The following is a 23,644-nucleotide window of genomic DNA, read 5'->3' on the forward strand; positions in this document are numbered from 1 at the left end:
GTTAAATATCAAATGATAGAAGCAGAGCAGAATTATGTTCCTTATAGCGCTGCTCTGTTCACTGTTTACGGTTTCTGTAACATTATTTTAATGACTGTCATCTTCAAGCATCTCACTTTCTATTTGATAAACTATGTTATATATGTTATATGTATAGTTTTCAAGCTACATTTTGACATTAGTGACACATAAAGCCCAGCATGTTTCTACTTCTAATAAAAGCAATTACATATTTAAATATAAACACATACAACCCTAACCTTACATATATACATACATAATAGCCTACATACATACATACATACATAGGCGGTATACAAATACATAGGCTACATGTATGCATACATAGGCTACATACATACACACATAGGCTATATACGTAGATACATACATACATACATACATACATACATACATACATAAAGAGTGATTGGGTGAATAACAAAAAAGAAGGGATTATGGAAAGAACAAAATGGTGCTTTAAGAAATCACATATTTTAAGGAAAACTACACATGATTTTAATGAAGCTGTATTTCATACAGGCGACCGCTCACAGCGTGCGCAGGTATTGCGCAGTGCTGACGCACATGAACACGTTTGGTTTGATGTTTATTGTCATGTTAAACATTTTCAGTTGCTAGACGACAGTAATGCACATTACATCCGTACAACGAAGAGAGACGCGAAACGACGCTGTGCAACATTATTGCGTTACATCTGTAGCTTTCACTCACAATATCGACGTAGGATCTGTTGCTTTTCCTAACGGCGACATCAGGAAACAGCTGCATCTTGGGAACTTCTTAACAGCCCCTAAACACTTCAATGCTCGTTTATGCTGGTTTATATTAGGATTTGACGTTACATATCTTTGAAATTAGAAAAATTTCCCGCTGCATCATAAAACTCGGACATTACAGGTCGTACCTCCATAGATCATACTCTATGAGGAAGGATTATGGTCCTGTTGTTTGTAAAAGGTGATGATGAAATAAACACAGGCCATCATCACAGGCTATAATGTCTGTGGTAGCTGGAGAACTTGTCACAGAAGAGGAGGTGGAGGATCTGGTAAGTACAGTTAACGTTAGTTCATGATGCTTATTCGTATAACGTTAGATCTCCTGGACTGTAACACTAGCAAAAAGTATCGTGCAATACCATGTGTTTTGGAGATGCACTATGGTAAAAATACATTGCTACCACGCTATAAAAAAGCGTGTCATGGTAGTGTATCAATAGTAGGCTATGTATATGAATGTTTCATATAAATATATATATTTTTATTATGTTTCATGCATGTGTGACTTATGTTGTTTGTTTTCAAGGCAGAGGACAGTCTCTGTAGCAGCTATGTGTCTGACACTGAAAAGGTGAGATAGACTTTTCTTCCCTATTGTGATGTATGTTTGAGTGACACGGCTTCTCGAACAAGAAAGGATTTAGGACGGGACTTGATTTTGTCCATCGGGAATTGATTGGATCATTGTGGTTTGCTATTGGTCGATCTCATATGAGTGACAGTTTGCCCCGCCCTCGCGCCTGTAAACACGTCATCAGAGCAAGTACACCTGGCTGCAGCCTGCAGATCGGGGCGGGGCTGCACCTGCAGCCCCGCCCATAACGCTTCTCATTGGTTAGGGGCAAAGTGATGACGTCGATCGAGGCGGGGCCGCACCTGGTTCTCATTGGTTAGTGGCACAGTAATGACGTCGACGCCACGGTAAACAGGAAATGCGGTTGAAAACTCGTGCCATATCGCGCTGACAGCCAGGCGTTGTATTTGCGTTAAGTGGTGACATCACGCGTCTTAAAAACGCTTGCGCAAATTTGAAATAATACTTTAATAAAATGATAAAGTATTAAAACAATTCTAAAGTAATAATGAAAGCAGCAAAAAGTAGTTGAGGATATATCCATAGTTTTAACTATGTCTGATCTAAGGTAAACATAAGGAATTAGAGTTTTTTTTTTACATTCTGTAAATTACAAAATTACTGTAAACATTAATGGCACCTTATATATTTTTTATTTTAATCATTCCTCTGTAATAGTTCTTGTTTATTTTTGTGTATTAGGTTATTATAAAACATTTTGCCAATAAAGTAGTTTTAAGTTAAACTAACTACATATAGTACATTGTCAATCTCTGTCTGTATCCCATATTATGCATGCCAACTCCAAAAAAAAAAACTCAAACCAGTGATAACTTTTATTTCAAAACAAAAATAATTGTGTAAAAGAGATATGCACACATACAGATAATCACATACATCAACCGTACACACACACGCGTACGTACGTACACACACACACACACACACACACACTTGTACGTACGTACACACACGCATACGTATACACAGACAGACGTGTACGTACACACACACGCGTACACACACATGTATGTGCGTACACACACATGCGCACGTACACACACACACACACGTACACACAACACACACACACACACACACGTACGTACACTCACACACGTACGTACACTCACTCACTCAAACGTACACACACACGTACGTACGTACACTCACTCACTCACACTCTCACACACACACACACGTACACACGTACGTACACTCACACACACGTACGTACACTCACTCACTCACACTCTCACACACACACGTACGTACACTCACTCACTCACACTCTCACACACACACACTCGTACACTCACACACACACGTACGTACACACACGTACGTACACTCACACACACGTGCGTACACTCACACACGTACGTACACTCACACACACACACCTACGTACGTACGTACACTCACACACACACACGTACGTACGTGCGTGAGTGTGCGTACGTACGCGTCTGTCTGTGTGTATACGTATGCGTACGTACGCGCGCGCGTGTGTGTGTGTGTGTGTGTGTACGTACGTACATGTGTGTGTATGTGTGTGTGTACGTACGCGTGTGTGTGTACGGTTGATGTACGTGATTATCTGTATGTGTGCACATACACACACACGTACGTACACTCACACACGTACGTACACACACACACGTACGTACACTCACACACGTACGTACACTCACACACGTACGTACACTCACACACGTACGTACACTCACACACGTACGTACACTCACACACGTACGTACACTCACACACGTACGTACACACAAACACGTACGTACACTCACACACGTACGTACACTCAAACACGTACGTACACTCACACACGTACACTCACACACGTACGTACACTCACACACGTACGTGCACTCACACACGTACGTGCACTCACACACGTACGTGCACTCACACACACTCACACACGTACGTACACTTACACACACTCACACACAATCTACTCAGCCTGAAAAAAAAAAAACAGTCAACCGAGCAATAGCCCTCAGCCTCCTTCTCAGAATAAAGTCCCCGCAGGACTCCCGTTCGGCCATCACCCACAGACCCAGGTGGGCAGTGCTTGTATACTTCAGTGCAGTGCAAGCACAGGGTCAGCGAGTAGGGCACCCGGAACTCTTGCCTATATTTTCTGGAAAATGCACTCCAGTTCACAACACCTAATTTAGATAAAATACAGAACAAACAATATGGAATCATTTTAAAGAGAGGCATTAACATAGTACAGAGTCATACAAGGAATTTATTTGTTATATATTTTAAACATATTATAGGAAAATGTTAGACAAGATATGCTTGAGTGTTATTGGCTTTGTCTGTAAAATACCTAAGAGACTTGGTTTATGAACAACAAACTAGTTAAAAAAGTTTGTCAACACAAACTTTAATTTGGCTTGAGAAAGCCTATCGTAAAAGTTTGAAATAGTTTTAAAGCTTGAAGGTTTTCATAACCTTATATTTATATATATATTTATATATATTAATAACAATAATATCAAAATACATTTAATCAATGTATTCATAGAAAAAAATATCCTACAATATATCTTTGTATATTACTATTAACTCTTAAATCCTATATTTCTTCTCCTGGTTTAGTTTTGCCACTGTATTTCTTTTTAAGGGCCTCTGTTTTAACCTATGGTTTTAACACTATATCCTAATCCCACCAAAACCACAGACACCACGCAAACGCGCGCGCGCACACACACACACACGCACGCACGCACGCACACACAGACCTACGCTGTCCTAGTTATTTGTGTGATATGATGAGTAAAGTTAGCACTACACGATCTCATTTTTACACCAATTAACATCACACTAAACGCCACTTCAGAATTAAAAATTGTAAAATAAAATGTAAATAAAATTAGAACAAAAAAAGAGTAGCTTGCCTGTAATGTACTCACCATGCAGCGATGAACATCGGAATGAAAACATGTTAGAATCACGTCATGACTTCACGCCACTAACTAACCAATGAGAAGAGATGTTGGCGGGAAGAGACGTGCAGCCCCGCCCCAGGTGCACCCCCGCCCAGATCTGCAGGCTGCAGCCAGGTGCTTCACCATCAGAGAAGAGATGTTGCTGAAAGAGGGAGGGGAAGTTATTTTGATTAAAGATTAGGAGGGCATGGATAAATAATTGATAATAAATACAGAAATATTACATTAAAAAACAAGAATTGTCAATTTTGATTACATGTTGACTTTAAGATTTTAGGCTAATCGGTTTCCTTAGTTCAACTGTTGCTCTTTCATTCTTGGATCTTTGCGCCTATATGGTATCACATTTATGTGTCTTGATTGTTGGATTTCTTTTCAGAAGTCAAGAAAAAAGAAAGTTTCAGGCAGACCACCTCCTTCTCCTAGTAAGTTTAAGCCACACAAATGCCACCACCTTTTCTGCACATTATATCAACACAGTATTGTAAAAATGTGAAATTTGCTTGTTTCATTGTGTTTACTTAATGCAGCTACACTGCAAATATACCTTTAAAATAATACATATTTTTATTTAAATAAAGAGTCACCGTACCTGAACAGTGCAAACTTGCATTTGAAGAAAACTCCAGTAACATCATGGAGGACAGTGAAAGGGACACTGCTCCAAAACTGTAAAACCCCTCCGGCTGGTACACCTAGGGACGTCTGGCTGCACTTACAGAATGATGGACAGGGTCTGTTACTATTTTTAAATAACTCTGCATGTAATGTTTGGTAACACTTTATTTTACAATGTCATTGTTACATATATTACATGTAGTTACTGTAGTAATAACTATAAATTATGCATAATTACATGCAACTAACCCTAAACCAAACCAAACCCTAATCCTCCTTACCCTATAGTAAGTACATGTAGTTACTTAATATTTCTCAGCACTTAAATGTATAATTACAGTGTAACAAAGACACCTTAAAATAAAGTGTAACCTTATGTGTCTTCTACCAATTTTTTTTATTTTTCAGACACGTTTACATTCTAAGAACCAACCAAAGTTCAGATCTGCACCTCATAAAAATGCAATTTTGCTTCTCAGATAGATGTAACTTGTTTTAAAGATGTTCAAACATTTTCTGGAAAACTAGACAAAAACAGATCATCATCACAGAAATCACATTCATAGCAAACTGTGTGCTCTATCATAGCTATGCATTTGAAAGACATGCAAATATATTTAACTCTATAAACCATATTGTTTACATTTATTTCTAAGGCCTCTAAATTAACATGAATAAAATTTTGCTAAAATTACAACATGCTTTCTGCCCTCTGATTGATAGCGTATACTTTTTTTTTAGCAAGTAAAAGTCCTTTTAGTATAATTCTAAAAATGTCCACCTTCAGGTTGTGGTGCACATGTCTTTTTGCTGTAAAATAGTTGCTGATTTGTTTAAAGTCATTTTAAATATATATATATATATTTTTCAAGATCAACATTTACTGGACTGAAGCAAGCAACTTAGGCTTACTTAATTGTCCATACATCATGTTTTTTTTTTTCAGGAAAATCATGTTAAAATGCTTTTAAAGGAACATTTATTTGTACATCTTCATTGTATTGTAATATGTGCTTTATGAGTACTAGTAAACAGCCAATATCCTAGTAATATGCATGCTAATAAAAAACTAATTAATATTGAGAATTGGACCCTAAACTAAAGTGTTACCGTCAGGCTTTACAGGGTTACATTTTGTTTATTTCAGGGAAGTCTCCAAAAGGAGCAGATTACAGTGTCACACAAACCAGCATCTCCATGACCAGCACACCTGAATACTTGAAGGAGGCCTTAGAAATGAAAAAAACTAAATATTCCCGGTCTCCATCTAACGGTGAGATAAAACTAAATATATCAAACTTAAGTTGATCATATAACAGGTTTTATTTTTCTAATTTTGTCACCATGTTATTTTTTTTACAATTCTTTATCAGGTTATGTTCCAGGGACCCCAGTCTACAAAGAAAAGGAAGAAATGTATAATGAAATAATTGATCTAAAAAAGGTGATGCTCACCTCTCGCACACTCACTCGCTGACGTAATACTGCAAGTGTTTTTCAGGATGTGTATTTAGAATTTTGATTACATCAGATAGCATGTTTTCAACGAATTTGGATTTATGTAAACTCTCAATACTGTCAGTCCTATATGTATATCAGGGATTAGTAGTTAGGATTAGTGTGTCCCAAATCATAGTTTGTTAAAAAATAGCATGCCAAATGTTCCTGGATGGTGTATTATTTTCACTGGATTTCAGGAAATATCAATGCGAAATTCAAGGAAATGGTTTTTTGAGATTTATTTCTGTACTGCGTAATTTTGTCCTGCGTAAAAGATTTCCTATCACCAGCCTAGAATGTTGCTATCTATGAACTAGAAGTATGCATACTGAAATTGCATGTACACATATTTTCTCACCCTTTTCTCAGACCATCCAATCCCTAAAGGCTGAATCTGACAAGATGAAAGCCAAGCTGCGTCGTCTTGAAGAAGACAACACAAAGAAAGACAGACAAATCGAACAACTGCTGGATCCAGCGAAGGTGATGGGCAATTGTCAGTAAATCCAGCAGTAGAGATGAGCTTGAATAGTTTATATGAGTGTTAACATCCCTTTTATTGTGTAAATTTGTAGCTTAGTGTGTGGCCTGTTTTACACCACATGTGTAACTGCAACTGCCATTATTCTTTCAAACTGTTCAAACTGAAAAGAATATGATTTATATTTTATTGAATATTTGATTGTCATGAAAGCTAAAAAAACCCCATTATTTACAGGGCAGATAACTGTCAGACATACAGTACACTACCATGCACATGTTTGGGATCAGATTTTTTGAATACTAAATTTTTTTTATTTAATTTTCAGAAATTAATACTTTATTAATCAAAAATGCATTTAATTGATCAAAAGTTACAGTAAAGACTTTTACATTGTTCCAAAAAAAAAAAAATCAGTTTAAAGTAAATGCTGTTCATCAAAGAATCCTGAAAAAAGTTTTTTTTAGTTTTAAAAAAGTTTAAGAATTGTTACTTGAGCAGCAAATTTCATATTAGAATGATTTCTGAAGGATCATTTGACAATGAAGACTGAAGTAATGATGCTGAAAAGTCAGCTTTGACATCACAGGAATAAATTACATTTTAATATATTTATAATATATCATAATTTTTAAATAATTATTTTTGCGTTGATCATATAGGACCCAGATTATGCAAGGGGTTTAGTGGACAGAAAGACCGATCCTAGATCAGTGAGTATACTATTATAAAAACGTCTCAGGTTACGACTGTAACCCTAGTTCCCTGAGAAGGGAACGAGATGATGCGTCGATGACGCTTTGGGAACGCCTCCGCGTGATTACGTCTGAAGCACGTATGTCAACTAGTCCAATGGAAAGAATGAGCGTCACGGGCGGGTGACGTCATGACCAGGAAGAGATAAAAGCACATCCGGTGCAACTCGCGTTAGCTTGTAAAGCCGAAGCAAAGTCGATCACTGGGATGCAGGAAGTATGGCAGTGCGACGCATCGTCTCGTTCCCTTCTCAGGGAACTAGGGTTACAGTCGTAACCTGAGACATTCCCTTTCGAGGGAACTCACGATGCGTCGATGACGCTTTGGAAACGAGAATACCCAATACGCCAGACTTACAAAATGCCAGATGACAAACTGTCGGCAAACTAAGTAAGAAGCACCTGGGAACCTGGGGCAGCTTCCAAGTCCAGGCTATAAAACCTCACAAATGTGAGAGGCGAAGACCATCCCGCCGCATCACAAATCTCCTGAAGGGAAACCCCCGATAAAAAGGCTTTAGAGGCCGCCATACTCCTAGTAGAATGAGCTCTAACCACCAAAGGGCACGGCTGGCCAGAGGACTCGTATGCAAGAGAGATAGCCTCGACTATCCACTTGCTAATAGTCTGTTTAGAAGCTTGAAGACCTTTCTTAGGTGAACCAAAGCAGACAAACAACTGATCTGATCTTCTCCACTGGGCAGCTCTGTGGACATAAATATCCAATGCTCGCACTGGACACAAGAGATTCAGTTTTTCCTGGTCCGAAGATGCAAATGGAGGAGGATAGAAGGCCTGCAGTACAATAGGCCTCAGAATATTGGTTGGCACCTTAGGGACGTATCCCTGTTTAGGGTATAAGAATGCCTTGACCATCCCAGGTGCAAACTCAAGACAGGTGGGAGAAACTGACAGGGCCTGAAGGTCTCCGACTCTTTTTAGGGACGAAATAGCTAGAAGAAAAATGGTCTTGAATGTCAGAAAATTCTCTGAAACCGACTCTAGGAGCTCGAAGGGAGCCCCTGAAAGGCCTTCCAAAACTATTGCCAGATCTCAAGCCGGCACCCTAGTACGTGTTGCAGGCCTCAGCCTCAAGGTGTCACGAAGGAAACGTATAATCAGGGGGTCTTGACCCAAAGACGTACTACCCACCGGGGCGTGGAAAGCCGCAATGGCCGCCACATAGACCTTTAAGGTAGAAGGACATGAACCTGATGAAAAGCGATACTGGAGAAACTCAAGTACTGTATTAACTGAACAGTTGACTGGATCCCGCTGATGCTGGTGACACCAAGACGTGAAAACTCTCCACTTAAGTGCATATAATTTCCTCGTAGCTGGAGCTCTGGAGCTAAGAATGGTCTCAACAACCTCAGTTGAGAGACCACTCTCTATAAGTTGGGCCCCCTCAGAGGTCAAACCCATAGTTTACAAATCTCCGGCCGGGGGTGAAATATTGTGCCCCCTGCCTGAGACAGAAGGTCTCTCCTGATTGGGATCTCCAAGGGAGGGCCGTCGAGGAGATGAATTAGGTCCGCAAACCAGATTCGACTCGGCCAACGTGGTGCTACTAGCAATAGACTTATTCCGTTCTGGCGGACTCTCTCCAGAACTCCTGGGAGCAGAGCAACAGGGGGAAACGCGTACAGACATAGCCTCGGCCACGTCTGCACCATAGTGTCCAGCCCCTGGCTGAGTGAAGGAAAACCAAAGTGGACAGTGCGTCGTATGCTGAGACGCAAACAGATCCACTTCTGCTTGGCCGTAGAAGTCCCATATGAGCTCCACCACCTCGGGGTGGAGTCTCCAGTCCCCTGGCCCCTGTTTCCTCCATATAACCAAGGCACGGAGACACCGCCGTGTGATCTTGATCATACAAAGTGGGTTTCCCCTCGGGGAGAACCCTCTGGTTCTGAGCCACCACTGCAAGGGTCTCATGTACAGTAGGCCAAAGGGGATCACATTGGACGCTGCTGCCATGAGACCCAACAGTCTCTCGAACTGTCTCACAGTGCGTGACTGGCATAGCTTCAACTCTTTCGTGGCTACGAGGATAGCAGCTACACGAACGGGCGATAGCGTGGCCCGCATCGTGACTGAATCCCATACCACACCAAGGAAAGTGGTTCTCTGTAATGGAGACAGCACACTCTTCTTGGTATTGAGTCTCAACCCCAATTTCTTCATGTGAGCGAGGACGACATCTCGATGCCAAACCGCTAACTGCTCTGATTCCGCCAGAATAAGCCAGTCGTCGATGTAGTTCAGAATGCGTATCCCCTGCAGCCTGAGCGGTGCCAGAGCTGCATCTACGCATTTCGTGAACGTGCGGGGTGATAGAGCTAGGCCGAATGGAAGCACCCGATATTGGTATTCTTTGCCCCCGAAAGAAAACCTCCGGAACTTCCTGTGTTGAGGGAGGATGGAGACATGGAAGTAAGCGTCCTTTAAATCTATCGTGACAAACCAGTCCTCGGATCTGATTTGAGTCACAATCTGTTTGAGTGTGAGCATCTTGAACTTGAGTTTCATGACTGCACGATTCAACTGACAAAGATCTAAAATGGGACGCAACCCCCCATCCTTTTTTGGAACAATGAAGTATCGGCTGTAAAACCGAGATTCTCTGTCGGGCGAGTACACCTGCTCTATAGCTCCTTTCGCTAAAAGAGATTCTACTTCTTGCTCCATTACCAGAGCCTGCCCGGGGTGTACTAACGTGAGTAACACCCCGTTGTAACGAGGCGGAGGAGAACCAAACTGGATTCTGTAACCTTTCTCTATTGTGTGCAGGACCCATGGAGATATATTTGTCAGATTCTTCCACTCTGTCAGAAAATCTACTAAGGGTACCAGTCTCTCGAGACTGGCCTCTGGTATTAAAGGAACAGCCACCTCGGCGACCTGAAGCATACTGGCAGGAAACAACCGAACTGACTGTTTTTGAACCCCCCTCAGAGGGCGCGAGTCTGACGCAATGTCGAGTTGACACTGAGCCGTGAGCTCGCTGGAAACCATTGCGCCCCGAGGCACCAAGGGTGGCGGGGTTGGCAAAACGGTCCCCTGAGGACCCCGAAGTGGAACGGGAACCGTATAATGAGGTGAACACCGCTCCACCTCGGCTGGGGCTGTCCTCAACGGTCTGACGGCCGAAGCGTCAGGACCTTTTTTGAGCCGAAGCCTTCTTCGCCATAAGAACGGTCCTCAGATCCGGCTTTGACTTAGAAGACTTCGGCTGAGAGTGTTGGCTCGGCCCCCATGATTTAGTAGGAGGAGCGCGAGACGCAACACTCATTTTCTGTACCACACGGTGTGAGGAGCTTGGCTGGGATGCCTTTAAAGGAATTTTTTAAAAGCCTCTGATTGTTTCTTTGTTTCTTGAAACCTCTCAACAACTGTGTTCACTGAGTCACCGAAAAGACCAGAGGGAGAAATAGGGGCATCCAACAGAAAAGCCAGATCTTTTTCTTTTATTTCAGCTAAGTTTAGCCAAAGGTGTCTCTCAGTAGCTACGAGGGCTGCCATAGACCGCCCAATAGCACGAGCGGTCTCCTTCGTAGCCCTGAGAGAAAGATCAGTGGCCCGACGAAGTTCTCGAATTTCATCGGGACTAACTCCCTCACTCCTATCAATATCCTCCAACAGGTCTGCCTGATAAGCTTGGAGCACTGCCATCGTGTGCAGACAGGCTCCAGCTTGACCTGCTGCCGTATAAGCCTTACCCACTAAATTAGATGTAATTTTTAGGGGTTTATTAGGCAACACGGGCGCTTTCAGGGACGATGCTGACCCAGGAGACAGATAGCTCGCGAGCATCTGTTCCGCCGGGGGCATCGACCCATAACCATATTCCTTCAGCCCCCTTATATCTGAATATGTATGTACTTGGGGACTGAAGAGACGTGATGAATAGGGTTTGTCCCATGAGCTACATAGCTCACTATGTAGATCAGGAAAAAATGGAAGGGCCCGTGATGAAGATGATATATTAGATGATAAAAAGCGCTCGTCTAATTTGCTTTTAAGACGAGCATCTTTTTTCTCTGCTGGCCAGTCAATATTAAATTTTTCAACCAAATTTAAAGTTATCACCTCGACAAGCTCCTCATATGCAGGGGAAAGGGATGGCGAATCCTCTCCCCTAATTGTGTTTGTGTCACTCTCACCAACACTCAGTACTTCTACCTCCTCAGAGCTAGAGCACCGAAGCATCGGGCTCTCTTCCCGGGCGGAAGAAGCCACAGCGCGGGCTTCCGACACCGGCAAGAGAGCAATGGATCCCTCGGGTAAAGGAGGAGATAAGGCCGGGCCCGTCTCCAACCCTGCCGAGAGATCCATTTGCGAACCCCAGGTGAGCCTTCTCTGTGCTGCCTCGGCAGCAGCGGGTCCAGCGCCCTGAGGCTCGCGAGCCTGTCCATCATCCTCGAATGTGGACAAGCGGGAACGGAGCGTGCGTAGCGGGAGACGCTCACATTGCTGACAGTCAGCCCCCTCGAAGGCTGACATAGCATGCTCCACTCCCAAACAAAGCTCATGTGTATCCCCACCCGTGAGATAACGAGGGCAAGGCGAAGCACAAGCTCTGAATAATTGTTTCGCCATTGATATATATATATATGAGAGACAGACAACAGTAAATATTCACAGACAGTTTGAGCGCTTTGCTGAGGCACAAAAGCTAACGCGAGTTGCACCGGATGTGCTTTTATCTCTTCCTGGTCATGACGTCACCCGCCCGTGACGCTCATTCTTTCCATTGGACTAGTTGACATATGTGCTTCAGACGTAATCACGCGGAGGCGTTCCCAAAGCGTCAACGACACATCGCGAGTTCCCTCGAAAGGGAACAATCTCGTTTCTTCAGAACAAGGTTTCTTAATTTGATGAATGATATAAAATAAAAACTGTATTTCTCTCTTTTTAAACACACCAGATCATTAATGGACTGAAACAGAGGATTCTACGATTGGAACAGCAGTGCAAAGAAAAAGAGAATGCCTTGAGGTCTGATGCCAAATCATTTATATTATACAGTCATGCAATTAATCAGGTCATGGTGAATCAAAACAGTATGAATGAACTTAACAGAACTTTAACATGAGAGTTGTAGGCTAAGTGGAGTAAAAAAAAAAAAAAATTGTAGTTTACATGGAGACAATAACAGTATCGTTTTCAAAAACTTGCACTTTGATACCCGGTATCTAAAAGTTCTAAAATGCAGTTGTTGTGTAAATGCGGCAAAACCGCATGAAAGGTTTTCAGTTTTTAGTTGAAAACAATGTCGTGTAAACACCCCCTTAGACAGTAATAATAATATGATAAGACTATAGGCATAAAGATGTTCTGAAACTCTTGAATTTTCCATTGAAATTTTCACTCAGTATTTAAAATATTATGTTGACATAAACTAGAGACTCCAATGTATTGGACCCCAATGTATGTTGTACCTAAACTGATGAATTGTGTATTTGCCATTGCAGTCACCTTCAGGGTGACCTCAAAACTACCAACATGCAGGAAATGAAGATCACTGTAGAAACCTACTTTGAGGAGGTAGCTTATATTATTTTATATAAACTGAATGTATTTCACAATATATACCTTCTGGTTTTTTTTTTTTTTTACTAATACGTTCTTTATTTTTCATGCTTAGGTACAAAGATTGCGAACACTGTTGGAGTCAGCTGAGAGAAGGTACAAGCATTGTTAATTTTGTTAATTTTACTCATAGTTTGATGGTTCCTCTTGATTCCATGTGATTTGTATCAGTCTTTCTCTCACTCTTTTTTTACTCTCTTCAGTAATAAGATGGAGAGCAAAGACATCAGGCGTCAGAACAAGACCCTTAGTGCGACAGTTCTGAAACTCACAAAGACTGTTCAACAACTGGAGGATGAGAACCAAGAACTCAAAAAAGAATTGACACAGGAAGAGATGAGCATGATGGACAGCCCTGTGTGCCGCGCCAAGGGTACTTACATTTACAAAGGCGCATCTTAACTTAGATTCACAGTAGAACTGGAAACACTATTATACCAAACATTGTTTTCTATGAACTAACACACTGGCTTAAGCCAGCCTAAGATGCTTAGCTGGTCTTAGCTGGTCTGTTGACTTGGCCAATTTGGTGTTTAACTGGTTTAGTTGAATGGCCAGCTGTTCTCCTAGCATGACAAGCTGAAATGTGCAGAAAAAATATTTTGTATTTAAAATGATTCCCACACCCAGGCTGAATTCAGTCAAATGATGCATCATATTTTAATATTTACAGGTTATATGGATTGGAGTAAACAGAGACTTGTGCGACGAATCCTGGAACTTGAAAAGGTATATATACAAAGTTCTGTCATGAAACTCTAGATGGCACAGGCTAATAGGTCCTTAACTCAAACTGCTTGCGATCATATCATTCTCTATAGAGCACAGCTGATTGTTTTCTGTTGTATCAGTAGCCAATGAGCTTGTGTGCTAAACCTTAAAATACTTGATTAGCTTTTGCCTTTAGCAGTGCAGTGTTCTTTCAGATACCCTCCACCTTCCCCAGCTCCGCCTATATAGATCTGCTACGGGTAATTCATGTACGCTATATTGTACAGCAGCAACATGTCTTACTTGCTCACAGCAGCGTGTTGTGTATGTATTGGCAGTAGCAAGTCCTGTACTAATAACCAACAGCAGCAGCAGCGTAGCAGATCTATCTAATATATTGCCATATATACAGTATATATGTATAGAAACTGTATATGTATTTATGTGTGTGTATATATTTGGTCTTGGCGGAATAGATCTGTTACGCTGCTGCTGCTGTTATTGCTGCTGTTGGTTATTGTTGCATTACTTGTAGAAAGTAATGATCATGTCCATCATCAAATACATAAAGTATGTATTTGATGTTTTTTGTTTATTTTTCTGTACAGCACTTTGGTCCACTTTGGTTGTTTTAAAGTGCTTTATAAATAAAGTTTGATTTGATGTGATCATGTGAATGTTGTTTGTCTAATTTTTTCAGAGAGTTGAGCAGATGAAGAATCTTCATATTACTAAAGCATTAGACTCACAGAAGAACTCAGAGGAGAAAGCCACTGAGCCAGAATCGGCCAATCAGAGTGATTCTGTCAACACAGAGATGGAGCCGTCTGAGATTACCGAGAATGATGTGCATTTGAGGGGAGCATTTAAGAAACTGGCAGAAGAGAAAAAGAAACTACAGGAAAAACTATCCCAGAGAGAGTGAGTGTTCTCAGAGCATACACACTAGCATTAGATTTTTTAAATGTTACAATTTTAAATATATTTTGAAAAGTCATTACCGAAAAAAAAAAGACATTACTCCAGTCTTCAGTGACGCATGATCCTTCAAAAATCATTCTAATATGCTGATTTGGTGCTCTAGTAATATTTTATATTATTATCAATGTTAAAAACAGTGGAAACATGTCCCATTTATTATATTTCTATTTCTGAAATGTTTAACGTTTTTGAGAGTAATTCTGATTATTTGCGTATTTGTCTTGTCTTATCAGTGAAGAGATAAAGCAGTTGTCTGCTGAGAAGGATGACGGTCTGAAAGAGGTAGAAAACGCGTTGAAGGAGCGAATTAGAGAGCATGAGAGACTCATGCAAACACACAGGTTTGTAATATAAACATAATGAAGGAATCAAGAATTAAAACTATATTTTGGTGGTGTTTTGGAAGACGCTGAATTCTCACAAGATTGAATCATATGTGATTTTACTGTTATGTGAGACAAACTTATTAAAGCCTGATTTATATTTCCAGTGCTCTAAACAGGTTTTTTTTTTCATATTGAAAGCATTTGTGCTCCTTTAGAGATGTTTAGAGAAATGATTGTGATGATTGAAATGATTATTGTTGGAATATTGTCACATTTCTGTGACATTTTTCTGAGTGAAACACCTTGGTTACGTATGCAGAAAGAAAAGTCATAAAAGTCGTATAGGAAGTTATTACATTTCTATGATTTTTTTTTTTTTTCTGTAGAATAACAAGCATTGAATCATGAGCAAGGAAATTTATTAAGAAAGTATGTAATGTCAGTTTAGATTTCATGGTATTTTATTTACAGGCAGGAGATGGGTGCACTGACTGTAGAAATCAACTGTTTAAAAGAGAAATTAGATGAGGAGAGAAAACTCAGATTAGTACAAGATCCAAATCAGGTAATACTTTCAAAATACTTATTAGCTACACACAGTTAACTCAAGACAGTGAAGATGGCAACTCATAGAAATGAAACTGTCACAGTCTATATAATTTGTCATCTCACAGGTTCGGGACGGTTCTTTATCATTAACACTCACAGAACCATTGTCGTCATCAGCGGTTGCGTCAATAGAGAAGAACAAAGCAGCTAAGATCATCCAGACACACTGGCTCTCACACCGAACACGGGTTGGTACAACACATCGACATGAACTGTACTCCCACAGTGAATGCAGATTATTCATCTCTTCCTTTATTCTTCTGCTCCTTTGCTTAGGATCTAGTTCTCTTGCAATCCTGTCTCAGAGGGCATCTAATCAGGCAGAGGCAGATAGATGGACCTAGGCAAGCAGACCCAACAACTGTCCTTGTTGCCATGGTAATTCTTTTGATGGGATTTTTTATTATACACAGTTTGTTTACAGATATATATAGTTCAGTCATGAAACTCTAGAGGGTATAGACTGATAGGTCCTTTACATGCAATCTGCTAGTCAAGTCAAGTCACCTTCATTTATTTAGCGCTTTTAACAATATGAATAGTTTCAAAGCAGCTTTACAGTGATAATAGGAAATTACAGTTACAGAGATTGTTTGGCTTTACAGCAGCTCTAGGATAAAGTTATTGTCCAGCTAAAGTTAGTTTTGATTGATTGATTCACTTCCGTTGCGAAGATCATTAGTTATTAACTTAGGGGCTGCTAACACGACAACGTTCTAACAGAAAACCCTCAACACTCTCCGGCCGCCCATCCGCACGAAACAGATGAGAATGGTGGATCAAGAACGCACTCCCGGAAATAGGTTCCAAGGTGCAAACTGCAAGGTGCTAGCAATCACATCCAGGTGGCCAGGTGGCACACACTAGCCATTTTTTCCACTGTCGGGCCAGTGCGAGCCAGGGCTAACAGTGTGTTGGGTGAGGCCTATAGCCTCGGACATCAAGCCATGAGGCCAAAATCAAGCTGTGTTTCCACTGTGGGGCCAGTTTCCCCACAGCGCTACCCTTACAAACCCTCCCTAAAAAAACGTCACACAACCCTACCATTTCACCAGCTGACTGAAAACTAGCTGGATTGCAAAATGAGCATGACAGAAGCGAACATTTGTTCTTTACTTAACTCTTAAAGACCGATACGGCCGCCCGCGGCATAAAATAACTATCGTTCTAAAATGTTTAATAACTTTTGAGTCGCTAATCCAATCTGTATGCTTTAAAATGCACCGTAAAGATGAGATTCACAGCTTTCCCGTGTTATCACGGTTGTCTCTATTGGTCATTCATAGGCTGCGTAGTGCCGGTGATTGCGTCATCAAAATCTGCAGCAGTGATTCGTCAATGAAACACATGTGGTTTCTTTCTCTGAGCCAAACAGGAACGATTGTTGATGCTTAGTCCCACCCCCATGCCCAGATTCGTCCAAACGGTCATCAACTCAACCAACAAACATAGTGATTGGTGATTTTAACAACCAATCACGTTTCTTTATACATTTTTAACAAACGCAATGCATTGAAAACTACGCATGAAAACTAACGGATGCAAAGTTTTTGACCATAGCGCAAAACACGAAAGAGCGCAAAACATGAAAGAGCATAAAACATGAAAGAGCATGAGTATGTAAAAAAAACCAGAAGTACAAATCGGAGGATGTGTTAGAATTGATTTTTTTAAACGAGTCGTTAGACCTGGTGGAACCTTCTGATTCACAAGATTGTTTGAATCATTTGCACTGTTTATTCATCTATTTGTATTTAGTTTTTAAAGTTTATAAAGATTATTTGCACTATTTGTTCATTAGCACTCAGTATATTACCCTCAATGAACCATTTCTTCATTTGCACTGTTTATTTCTTTTTGTATTTAGTTTGTGAAGATTATTTGAACCATTTGTTCATTTACACTCTGTATATTGTATTGTTAGTATTTATATTGCACAGTTGTCACTACTTGTTATATTGTTTGCATTTGTTGTTCATGTTCAAATTATAATATAATTTTCTGAAGAAAAATGTTTGCTTCAGTGTTCTGTTGTAATATAACAACTTTTCTATTTACTTTACTTCCTGAACTTATTTGGACACATCTACATTGTCAGTAAATGTAATACACCTGTTTTTACTCAAAAACGCCTAGAATAATATTATAATAAATGGCTATAACTTGCTGAGGGATTGTTACATGTAGACAAAATTTCATCTGGAAGTCTAAAACAACCAAGTCTAACTTTCTAAAAGAAAAAAACAAAACTTCAGGAAGTTCTGTTTGAGTTCACACTGAAAACACCACATTTTTTGCTGCCGTGTTTCTTAAAATCCTGTTAATTTCATAAATTCTCTGACAAAAGAAATGTAAAACTGGGACTTTAAATGAGCTAGCTGGAAACTTTAGGTTCTCCTGTTTAAAATGATATATGGCACTTGATGCTTGCTGCTAGAATGGGTTAGAAAAACAAAGAAAAGTACAGGTGAGTCAGGCGCCCCAAAAATGTTCTAGGTCTTTAAGGGTTAAAGACTTAAGATTCCAGCATCGATATATGACCACTGATATACAATTTTAAACTCCTTGACCATATATTTCAGAGCCAATCTGGTATTAACACTCAGGCTGTACAGGAAGAGGAAGTGACTCTGCTGCAGGCTGTCTTTAGGGCTCATCTCAAACGCAGCACTCTGAGGATGGACAGGTGAATTAGATACATAGTGTATACACTAAATGACTACTCCACTACACTGAAATACTACACACAGTCAAACCAAAAATTATTCAGACACCAGATATAATTTTTTATATTTTTTTACTATTGGGTGCAGGACACTATAGTTCATTCATTGTGAGGATAGCAAAATAAAGTAAACTTTGACATATTATGCCAAATATTCTTCATACAGTGGACTACCAGTAAAATGTATACAAATTTGGGACCATGTTTTGCTTAAGTGTTTTTTCTTTAATTGCAAATGCGACCTTTTTATACCACAGATTGAACAAAATTAAGCATTGCTTGGTAATTAGTTGACCTAAATTGGTATTATCTAACTGTGTACTTAAATTTAACAGCTGACAGCTATTCAACCTAACTCATTTTGGATGGCCAAAACTAGTGAAATATCAACTGATTTGATAACTCTGAGTTCTTGTCATACTTTATTACCATTTTCTAAACTACAGCGAATAAACTATGATAATGTGAAAAATGTTGAAGGTGTCTGAATAAATTTCGGCTTGACTGTATACTACACAGTTTTTGCATATTTCCATATTTATGCATATTTGCAAATTTTTTTTTTTTTTTTTTGTACTTACATTTTTATTGTCTTGTTGGATAACAATATCAAAGAGGTATTGTGACAATACAGAGATACATAGCAATACATTCACCATTCATAACTATTAGTGTAGCACAGTCAGTGTTATAGAACAGTCCACTTAGTGCCTTTCTAGTAAAATGTCCTGAACTCTGGCAATTCCATTGCTCCATGTTTGTATAGTCCGAGGTGTAGCGCCGTTGATCTTGGCAGAAGAAAGTTCAAGAAAAAGAATCTCTAAAAAAGTACTCAGCCAATGCTTATGGGCTAAGTTGTGGGGTGGAACCCAAACTTGAACAATGATTTTCTTGGCTGCTGTAAGACCAGCTAGCCAAATTTTTCTAGATCTTTCATTCATGTCTTCAAGTTTAGAGTCATCATTGAGAAGGTTTAAAACAGGGTCCATAGGGAGCTGAATATCAATCAGATCAGACAATGATTGTAACACCTTGTTCCAAAAATCACAAATCTTAGGGCAGTCCCACATTATATGCATAAAAGTTCCCAAAGCATTTTGTGAGCACAAAGTACAGAATGGATGAGGAGCATGACCAATTAAGTGTCTGATTCTAGGAGTAAGATACGCCCTATGAGATATCTTCATATGAATAAACTGATGATTTGGATTATGAGAGGAGCTACATATATTATCCCAGCTTGTGTTCCAGTCTATTTCTCTACTTCTGAGTGCCATTGAGCGATCCCAAGCTAACGTACTAGGTTTAGGAGATAAATATGATAGAAACTTGGCATACAGAAAAGAGACGACACTTTTTGGGGCGACCTGTATCCAGCCGACTACTGGATGTTCCTTTATCTCTGAGCCCCATACAACTTTGTGTGCTTTGAGAGCTGACCTAAGTCTGAAGTAAAAGAATAAGGAATGTCTAGGGATACCATAAAGTGAAACCAAGTCATTAAAGCTTAGTAAAGAGTCTTCACCATTCAAGTCTCCAATGACCCATATACCTTTCTCTGCCCATACATCATGAATGAATGGCTTGTTTCCAGATAATAACTTGTTATTACGCCATACAGGGGATGATTTATGCCATTTTGATGTAAGACCCACTAATCTCTCAGCTTGTCTAGCATATTTGCAAATTTATACTATATAAATTCCATTAAAAAATAAACCTTGCACAGATGATGTGCTGGGTAGAGAATGCAAGAATGCAGTCACAACAGTTGGTTTGAGTGAATATGATTGCATGCATGGCCAGGTGATCTCCTGACAGACATACGTTGACTTGACTTTGCAGGGCGTCTACGGTGAATCTACGGCCACAGTCTGAATCTTTCATTCATCAGAAAAAGCGGTATCTCTCCACCCCTCCACTGCTGCCCACAGCATCCCCACAGGCCATGTTTACCAACAAAACGCAAACCTCAGGTGATTATTCATCTTTAATAATGTGCTTTGTTCTCACTGAAGAGATTGATATGACTTCATGTTAGTATTCTTCTTTGTTCAATCTAAGATCAATAAGACGTTTAATGAACCATAAATAAGTTTTGTAATCAAAGATATAAACCTGGCCATCCTTAAATCTCTTATACTGACCTCTCTTTAAAACCACTGTAACTTGTATTGGATGTTTTTTTTTATTATATTCTTCTAGGTGTAACTCAGAATAATAGCGAGGAGACTGAAGAGAAACTAAATCCTGCTTATAATGATGAGCTACGTGACAAGAGATCAATACCAGGTCTGAAAATATAACTCATTCCTATTACACTCAAAAGTTTGGGTCAGTAAGATTTTTTTAAAAGAAATTAATACTTTTATTCAGCAAGGATGCAATAAATTGTTCAAAAGTGACACCAAAGGCATTTAATAATGTTACAAAATATTTCTGTTTCAAATAAATGCTGTTCTATTCAGCAAAAGATTCCTGAAAAAATGTTTTATGATTTCTTTAAAAATAATAATAAAAGACACTAAATAAGATCATATGAAATATTTCTTAAGCATATTCGAATGATTTCTGAAGGATCATGTAACACTGAAGACTGGAGTAATGATGCTGAAAATTCAGCTTTGTCATCACAAGAATAAATTACATTTTCAAATATTTTCAAATACAAAAGTGGTATTCTACATTTGAATAATATTTCACAATATTACTCTTTTTGCTGTAAATAAATGCTGCCTTGACTTACTGACCTCAAACTTTTGAATGGTAGTGTATGTCGGAAAACACCAGTATAGCTTTGAATCTATTTAATGTAATGACATTTACGATTTTGTTTTGTTGGTATTAAGAAGAGCTGAAGATCCACCAACAGCAACCAGCCACTGCGATTCCAAAGACCACTGATTCAGACGACTCTGATGACATCATTGTGTCTCCTTCAAGGCCACTGAGAAAAAGAGAAAAATGCTTAAGTCCGTTCAATGCTAATGACTTGATTTAGCTCTTTGTTGTTGTTTTTTTACAGTTTGGACCTCAAAGGGTATCATTAATAATCTCTTAATTTGGAACACACATTATTACATGAACAATTTAAAAGGGAATTAAAACAAACAAACTGTCATTTATATGGGCAATAATAACTGTACATAGAAGAACACAGATCATGGATGATAGATCATTATGGCTTTGTGATTTTACACTTTATTATTTTGCTACGGTCACATTCTTTTGACTTCTAGGAACTGAACCTTCAAATAAGGTAGACATTTCAGAAGTCGTGTCTTCAACTCCAAAAGTGCCTTGTGTTGGAAGATCATCTTTAAACGAGGATCAGGGATTTAATATGCTTCATATACTTTTCATTTCAGATAAATATACACATGACACTAAGCAACCTATCTTATAAAGTATATTTAAGCCATTGTGTGCATTTAAGGTACACCTCTGATTTATACAAAAGTACTGTGAATCTCCACAAACACATTGCTGTATAAGAGAACTTCAAGTTCAGATTGGGGAAAAATGTCAGTAAATGCTGTTAATGCAGTTAAATGCTGTCAGTGTGTTTCATGTTATTATAGACGAATCTGTATTGATCCAGTAATGGCACTGAAAAAATGTGAAGCTGTTTTCTCGTTTCGATGTCTTTTTAAGACATTTTTGTGCCATTGTGTTTAAATTTGTGTTCGATTTTTCTTTATTAAAGATTTGATTTCCTAAACGTTTGTCATTTGTGCTAAGAGTGTAAAAATACAATTTCCTCATTATTTAGTCTAACTTTCTATCTAGCAATGGCTACCTGATTGTTAAATTTCAGAAATTAACATAAATACAGTACAATTATGTGATCTATTATGTTTTTTTAATACATTGGAGGCACAAACACCAGTAGGCTATATCATATATCAGTGGTTTTCAACATTTGTCCCCAACAAGATTTGAATGTCTGATATTCCTAATTTCTTTGAATTCAATTTCAGGACTCCTGAAACTTTAAGAGCTGAATGTTCCTCAAGCATCCCAATCTTTTTAAACAATGATTCTTTCCCAGTTGTGGTGTACTGGATAAGGTTTAAGTATAATGATTTTTAAAACTAATTTTTATTCAAAATGACAGAAAATTGATTGCCACTGCTATCAGTGGTTGTAGGTTGGAGAAGTTTTTATTGAAGTGTTTGTAAAGCTTTAACATACTTAAGATTTATTGTGAAATCTCAACTCTCATTTATTTTTTGACCAGTGAGCATCTATTAGAAATGCATATTAGTGTTAAGTGTGCTATTATTGTACAATGAATAGGCCTACTACAATTGTACTGTAAAAATAATCTTACTTAGAATGAGCCATTTCTACAGCTGTTACTGTAAAATTACAGTAGATATATGTATGTTTACTATAAATATGTGACTGAAATTACATGTCCTTATTAAACATTTTACAGTAAATTAGAGCCTTTCCTGTGAAATTCAATTAAAAAATAATTACAGGTGAGATTTTTCAGTGCTGTGATATAGTAGATTTGTATAAACCTTCTTTTGCTGTAAATTCAGGTGTCACATACTGCATTAGTCTTTCCCTTTGTTAATTGGGTTGGAGTAATCGATTTGACAGCACTAAATATAGGCCTAACCTAAAAGTAGCTAATTGTTTATGGTGTAGTTGTCACAACGAGCTAGAATGGTTGACATGGATCAGCTAAATCTCGAACCTCCGTGAATCACCTGGACAGAGGCCAAGAGAACGCGACAGAGCTCGTAATAAAACATCGACATTGGCTTGGCTTTTCGGAGATAGCTAGAATGGAGGGATTTGAAATGTAAAAGCGATGGCGGCTGTTTTAACTCTCAACAGGTAAGGTATTTTATTGAACAGATAAATCCTCTAATGTAGCTCTATAACAGAGCTCACTGTAAAACATCAGGCTATCTATCTATTGTGAAGGGTCATATTCCGCACAGTTATGCAGAGCCGATCGCACAACCAAACAA

The 23,644-nt window shown here is 39.1% G+C and overlaps 1 protein-coding gene across 3 annotated transcripts; it reads left to right on the forward strand.

Annotated features, from left to right (window-relative positions):
* The first annotated feature begins 537 nt into the window (after positions 1-537).
* Positions 538-22,374, forward strand: iqce (IQ motif containing E). Of its 3 annotated transcripts, none has more exons than XM_084397613.1 (22): positions 538-1,072; positions 1,330-1,374; positions 4,732-4,777; positions 4,934-5,086; positions 6,118-6,243; positions 6,344-6,414; positions 6,840-6,953; positions 7,614-7,664; positions 12,640-12,710; positions 13,187-13,259; positions 13,360-13,400; positions 13,508-13,677; positions 13,978-14,033; positions 14,716-14,936; positions 15,230-15,337; positions 15,794-15,887; positions 15,997-16,119; positions 16,208-16,309; positions 18,514-18,617; positions 20,502-20,632; positions 20,862-20,948; positions 21,506-22,374. In XM_084397613.1, exons 1-22 carry the CDS (start codon positions 1,022-1,024, stop codon positions 21,655-21,657), a joined length of 2,190 nt encoding a protein of 729 aa, XP_084253739.1. In that variant the 5' UTR covers positions 538-1,021; the 3' UTR covers positions 21,658-22,374. The 3 variants fall into 3 exon arrangements, with proteins under 3 accessions (XP_084253739.1, XP_084253741.1, XP_084253740.1); XM_084397615.1 differs by having other exon boundaries at positions 21,509-22,368; XM_084397614.1 differs by having other exon boundaries at positions 554-1,072; positions 4,735-4,777.
* Positions 22,375-23,644: the final 1,270 nt, after the last annotated feature.

This window comes from Rutilus rutilus (assembly GCF_951802725.1).
Source record: "Rutilus rutilus genome assembly, chromosome: 2".
Taxonomy (NCBI): domain Eukaryota; kingdom Metazoa; phylum Chordata; class Actinopteri; order Cypriniformes; family Leuciscidae; genus Rutilus; species Rutilus rutilus.

Excerpts from the sequence above, each read along its gene's own strand:
- iqce (XM_084397613.1), top strand. The coding sequence starts at position 1,022 with ATGTCTGTGGTAGCTGGAGAACTTGTCACAGAAGAGGAGGTGGAGGAT. Across the intron at positions 15,338-15,793 it reads AGACTCATGCAAACACACAG|GCAGGAGATGGGTGCACTGA; the intron begins GTTTGTAATATA and ends TTTTATTTACAG. Across the intron at positions 20,949-21,505 it reads TGACAAGAGATCAATACCAG|AAGAGCTGAAGATCCACCAA; the intron begins GTCTGAAAATAT and ends GTTGGTATTAAG.